At 42.0% G+C, this 6,055-nt stretch overlaps 1 protein-coding gene across 1 annotated transcript; it reads left to right on the forward strand.

The window, feature by feature from the left end:
• The first annotated feature begins 2,088 nt into the window (after positions 1 to 2,088).
• On the forward strand, positions 2,089 to 5,433 carry LOC143482018 (uncharacterized). The gene is made up of 8 exons (XM_076980265.1): positions 2,089 to 2,383; positions 2,549 to 2,666; positions 2,760 to 2,796; positions 3,040 to 3,293; positions 3,484 to 3,694; positions 3,869 to 4,858; positions 5,013 to 5,076; positions 5,307 to 5,433. Exons 1-8 carry the CDS (start codon positions 2,239 to 2,241, stop codon positions 5,399 to 5,401), a joined length of 1,914 nt encoding a protein of 637 aa, XP_076836380.1. The 5' UTR covers positions 2,089 to 2,238; the 3' UTR covers positions 5,402 to 5,433.
• Positions 5,434 to 6,055: the final 622 nt, after the last annotated feature.

Raw genomic sequence — 6,055 nt, forward strand, 5'->3', positions numbered from 1 at the left:
TGTGTAAGAAAGATGTAGGAGTAATTCAGGAAATTCTAGTATAGCGCCACCTAGTGGTGCAATTCCCGTCATACTTGAGCATGTCTTAGAGAGTGTGTAGATGAACATAATATGTGAGTTTCATGTTGATTGGCATATGATAAGCTTGTGAAATGTGAACTGAAAGCTGATTGGTCGATAGCGGCGGCCATATTGGACATATGATGGTGCAGGTCAAGGACCTGTGTCATAGGTGCATATAGATGATGCGTACCAAGTTTGGAGTTATTTGGCCAATCGGTGTGGGCAGGAGAGTTTTTTGGCCGTTATAGCGCCACCTAGGTGTGCATGTCTGCCAAAATGTATGTACCGGTCTAGACACTTAATAGGTACATGTGTGTGAAATTTGGAGTGAATACATGAAAGTATGCCTGAGATACAGCAGAATATGTGGATTTTTGGCGAAGAAATTTTCTACGCTTGACTTGTGATGCATGTGGCCACGCCCATGTGCAGAAATGTGCACTTTGGCTCCATAACAATTAAAGTTCAGACTCTTGTGAGCGCCTGGATACCACATATGTGCATGTATGTGAAAAATCCAGGGACTAGTACGCGCTCAAAAATGTGTGCAAATTTGCATATTATGCAAATTAGCTCGACATGTAAGGGGCGGAGCATATGGCTTCAATGGAACTTTTTTTAGATGAGCACATGCCTGATCAGGTGAAGTTTACATTTTGTCTCTAGGACATACGGTTTAGGAGAAACACCAGTTTAAACTTTTTCATGCGTTTTTGTGCGCTATAGCGCCACCTATGGTCGGATCGGGCTGGCGTGTTGCGCCTGAGTAGCGGAGAGGAGTACTACAAGTTGGCCAAAGGAGAAGTCTGTAGGTCTTACGGTTTAGGCTGCACAACGAGTTTTAAGGCAGAAAAAAAATTGGCATATGAAAAGCTTGTGAAAGGTGTACTGAAAGCTTATTGGTCGATAGCGGCGGCCATATTGGACATATGATGGTGCAGGTCAAGGACCTGTGTCATAGGTGCATATAGATGATGCGTACCAAGTTTGGAGTTATTTGGCCAATCGGTGTGGGCAGGAGAGTTTTTTGGCCGTTATAGCGCCACCTAGATGTGCATGTCTGCCAAAATGCATGTGCAGGTCTAGACACCCAGTAGGTACATGTGTGTGAAATTTGGTATGAATACGTGAAAGAATGCCTGAGATATAGCAGAATATGTGGATTTTTGGCGAAGGAATTTTCTACGCTTGACTTGTGATGCATGTGGCCACGCCCATGTGCAGAAATGTGCACTTTGGCTCCATAACAATTAAAGTTCAGACTCTTGTGAGCGCCTGGATACCACATATGTGCATGTATGTGAAAAATCCAGGGACTAGTACGCGCTCAAAAATGTGTGCAAATTTGCATATTATGCAAATTAGCTCGACATGTAAGGGGCGGAGCATATGGCTTCAATGGAACTTTTTTTAGATGAGCACATGCCTGATCAGATGAAGTTTACATTTTGTCTCTAGGACATACGGTTTAGGAGAAACACCAGTTTAAACTTTTTCATGCGTTTTTGTGCGCTATAGCGCCACCTAGGGTCGTATCGGGCTGGCGTGTTGCGCCTGAGTAGCGGAGAGGAGTACTACAAGTTGGCCAAAGGAGAAGTCTGTAGGTCTTACGGTTTAGGCTGCACGATGCGTTTTAAGGCAGAAAAAAAATAATAATAATAATAATAATAATAATAATAATAATAATAATAATAAAAATCGGAACAATTACAATAGGGTTCCAGCACCGGTGGTGCTTGGACCCCTAATAATCAGAACAATTACAATAGGGTTCCAGCACCGCTGGTGCTTGGACCCCTAAAAAGAAGAAAAATTCTAGCAATTACAATAGGTTTCCCACACTATGTGTGTGAACCCTAATTATAAAATGTTCGTATTCCCCCTATCGTGTCTGCGCGGATGTCCGCAGCCTGTATTATCTTCACAGGAAAGGGTAGCATTCTACAACGTGTTTAACGCATAATGTAGCCTACTTTAACATGATGTCGTCAATTATTTCTTCACGCTATGTTTACCCATGTCAGTAAGTGTATATATAGGCCTGCATGAGAAAATCAATAGTTTTCTATGGGACACTCGTAAAGCGTCACCAGTTTCCTCCCTTTTTAGCGCGTACACAACAATTCTAATAACGCCACCTTGTGGAGGATTTTGAGAAATGCAAAATCGGTAATCATGAAACTCATTTTTTCTTCATTTTCTCTACTACAGTCTAAGAAAGCTGGGCCAGCAGAAGAGCTTCCTGCAGAGGGCTGTGATGTGTCGGCCCCCGGCGTGGAAAGCAAGCCGGCAAAGAAAGACCATAGCAGATGGTTTTCAGGTGAGATTTAGCGTGATGACATGTTACCAAAACGTGATGCATTATACGGTTATTTATTCATAACAGTATAATTTTCCATAATTTATGTTTTTAGTGACATTTGTTTATGGGCATCATTAGTGTTTGCCTCATAGATGCTTAAAGTAAATGTTTCTTTCACCACAGCTGTTTGCTGTACTAGAGTGGAGGAGGCAGTGATGGAGGATCTCAACACTCCTCCATGTGGCAAAAGTGATGGAGTCGTATCCACCTCTGGGACTAATGCAGCTGTTCTAACTGAAGAGTAAGTACTCACTCTCCACACATCACATACTCAATCTTTACATACATGTGCTGGAAGATTAAACTAGGTGACAATGTAACACTTTCTTTTCAGACTTTGGCAAGAGCTGAGGAATACACTGCCAAGCGATGTGAGTACGAATCTCTATCTCTCTGTCTTCCTCTCTGCCTGTGTGTCTGTCTGTCAGTATGTCTGTCTGCAAGATGAGCCTTTGGCCATGTCTGGTCAGACCTTCATAACAGTACATGTTCTTTGCATTGGCATTTTACTTCTTAAAGAAATAATCAGCTTAAGGTTAAAAAAAGTATTAATTAAAAATCATTAAGCTTTTGGATACTGATGAACGTTTTACACTTGGCTTTAACCTAACTAGATGAAAATGGAGGATTTGATTGCAGTGCTGCAAAAAATCTCAGCATGGGTCAAAGTAGCAGTGAAGGAGGTGGTTGCTCCAGGTTTTGAGTCAGGCCTGTTAGGGGTGAGGTCCTCAGGAGGAACCTGTATCTCCAGCAGCCCTCATGAGGTGGAGCATGGAGAGACACATGATTCTCCCTCTCAGATCAACTGCGGACCGACGAGCAGGCGTAGTCGTGCCCCTCGTCCTTTAATGTATGCTACCTTGTGCATGTAAGTTAATACTCAGTCTGAAGGTTGGTGGTGAGTATTCATTTGGAGTATTGATATGCTGAGTTATTTACTCAGTTAAACTCGGTCCACGGGCACTGAGTTTAACAGTTTTGGCTTAATTTCTAATGTCATCAAGCCTGTGATTCCTTTATGTATTTTATAGTTTATTGGGAAACTTTCCTAATTTCAGCAGGTATGATGAGTACTCAAGAAGCAGCACATCATCTTTTTCAAAGCCTCTCAGGGTCGTCTTTGGCATCTCAGAGGACAGGATCTTCAGCCATATCTATGGAGAGGTCATGAGGGCCATTATGAATATGTTGCCACCTGAGATAAAGCATCTCGATATGAAAGAGACCAGCCGCGTCATGTCCGCTATTGTGGATGACTCCCTAAAGCAGGTGAAGGACTAAAATGTTTTAGTTCATTTATTCTATTATTTTTATTATTATTCATGTTTTCCTCCATAGTTGATGTGTTTATATATCTATTAGCAATATATGCAGTGTGAGACCAAGGCCAGTGATCAGTGACTACAATCTTGTTTACTACTCTTGCACATGTTGTTACTCTAGATTAACTCATGTCTTCTGGACATTTATTGCAATACTGACCTCCATGAAGGTGTTACACTGCCTGTAAGCTACTTTGAGGACATCGCCCAAAATCTGATGCTTGCAGTTAAGACCAGGATGCTGGGATTTTTGGAATCCTGCACAATCACGAGTTGGTCAGCATCAGTACTGCTGAACTCCATCACCACCACAAAGAGCATTATTGAATGCCTATTGTCAGTGATTCCATTCTGTAAAGAGGAAATTGCTGGACAGCTAATTGGAAAGGATTTGTTTACATTTGTGAAGAAAAGGCTGGAGGTTTTGTGCATGAGGCAGATATTAACACCATCTGTCATGCATTTACAAGCCCTCAGTGACTTCATAATTTTAGACAGTTTTGAAGCAATTGGTGAAAAAGTTATCAGCAGTGGTGCCCTTGAGCAAAATGAGGAGTCTGAGTGTTCCTGGAAGGCACTGGACAGCATGCTCTCCATAGACTCCCTCAGGCAGTCCTCTCAGAAGCTCATCCCTATAGTGAGGAACTTGATGCTGGAAAGGATTGCGGCTCTGGACCAAGTAAAAGCACAAATGAGCTGCAAGGGGACTCGGTCAGTGTTGTCAGATACCTACCTTTCCAAGGAGGCACTCCAGTCAGGCATCGTGAGGAGCTTTGTGAACACAGCTACCGAAAAACTACTCCAACAAAGCCTTGGTCTGACGTCCTGCACCAAGCCTGACACTATATTTGGGCGCTACTGTTATGAAAGCATATCTGTGACGGAGGCTGACTTAGAAGTGGAGCAGTCACGACAGCGATGCTGCTCTGAGCTGTCAGCTGTGATTGCCCACACTGTGATCAGTGACCTCGCTGGCATCACCACCTCTAAGTCAGAACAGGACCGTACAGGCTCCGCTCTGCAGAGTGCTGCCCAGACGGTGGACGTGGGGCTGGAGAAGAAATCTTCTCGGTGGTTCAGGTGTCCAAGATTTCTGAAGCTGAGATTCAAGGTATCTGTTTTTAAAGTGTATTTATTCCCAGTCACACCATTAGCTTTAGACTCTGCTCTTCTGAATGATTTTCAACCATACATTTATGCTACCGTCAGAATCATATTTTTTATCAAATCAACAATTTTTATCAAATTGTCTTCTCTTTTTAAAGAAACAGACAAACAAAGTGCGTGTTCACATGGAGGACCAGGTGGTGGACAAACATATTCCAGATGGTACGTGTTTTAGTATTTCTTTGGTGAAGTTTAATTCATGAGAGTATTATGCATAAAGAAGTGAGGGGTCCGTGGTATAGTAGTCTTCCATGGTTTAGTTGTCTTTCATGCTGCACAACTAATAGGGCATGAACAACAATAATGACAACAGCATGGAAGACTACACACAGCATCCCTCTCACACCGTCTATTTGCTTTGACCATTTCTTTGGCACATCTTTCCTCTTTAGCACCATCCACCTCTGACAAGACCATCCCTAAGCTCAGGAGAAAGTCGATGCGTACCAGACTGGCAACAGCTTTCTCCAAGATCTGCAGAAAATGAGGGAAAACACCTACTTATGTGATATTGCTGGAAGTAGAAAATGTGTTATTCAATTAAAATGGAAAAAAAAGAAAAACAGACTGCTTGATTGTGACACCTGCATGGCTACACATGACATTAAAGAGTTAGACTTCTTATTATGGTACAATTCCCATTTTTATTGTACAGAAACTTAAAAGTGAACCCTTTGATAAGCTTCTACAAAACAAGACTCTCAGTAGAAGGCAATATGCACGACTATTGTTGGCAGATTGGACGGATGATTTCAAGCCCAACAATTGTTAAAAAGTCTAAATTCAGTAATAACAGTACTGCACAGCAGCATCCCCACCCTCAAATAGCAAAATAACTACCAATAATATTCTAGTTGGACCCCATCATCTCATAGAGAGAGAAATAGGGACTATCGTATCTAAATAAATAAATATAATAATAATAATGAACCTAATTTGTATAATAGTTTGTTAAGCAAGGTCTATGGTAATTTACAAAAAAAGGATATGAAAGGATAATAAAGCCTATATGTACCTGAGATCAATCACATCAGGAAGGTATTTGCCTGTAACGCTGGCGAGGGAGGCAGGACTCCGAGACGAGCATACATTTCAATGGCTTTTATTTAGCCAAGAAGCTGCACAGTTAGCGCCTCTGCTG

The sequence above is a fragment of the Brachyhypopomus gauderio genome, chromosome 18, assembly GCF_052324685.1.
Source record: "Brachyhypopomus gauderio isolate BG-103 chromosome 18, BGAUD_0.2, whole genome shotgun sequence".
In the NCBI taxonomy this organism is placed as follows: domain Eukaryota; kingdom Metazoa; phylum Chordata; class Actinopteri; order Gymnotiformes; family Hypopomidae; genus Brachyhypopomus; species Brachyhypopomus gauderio.

Bases quoted from the DNA above. Each gene is read 5' to 3' on its own strand.
- LOC143482018 (XM_076980265.1), top strand. From the start codon at position 2,239: ATGAAACTCATTTTTTCTTCATTTTCTCTACTACAGTCTAAGAAAGCT. The intron at 2,667-2,759 runs GTAAGTACTCAC...CTTTCTTTTCAG, and splicing joins GCAGCTGTTCTAACTGAAGA to ACTTTGGCAAGAGCTGAGGA. The intron at 2,797-3,039 runs GTGAGTACGAAT...TAACCTAACTAG, and splicing joins GGAATACACTGCCAAGCGAT to ATGAAAATGGAGGATTTGAT.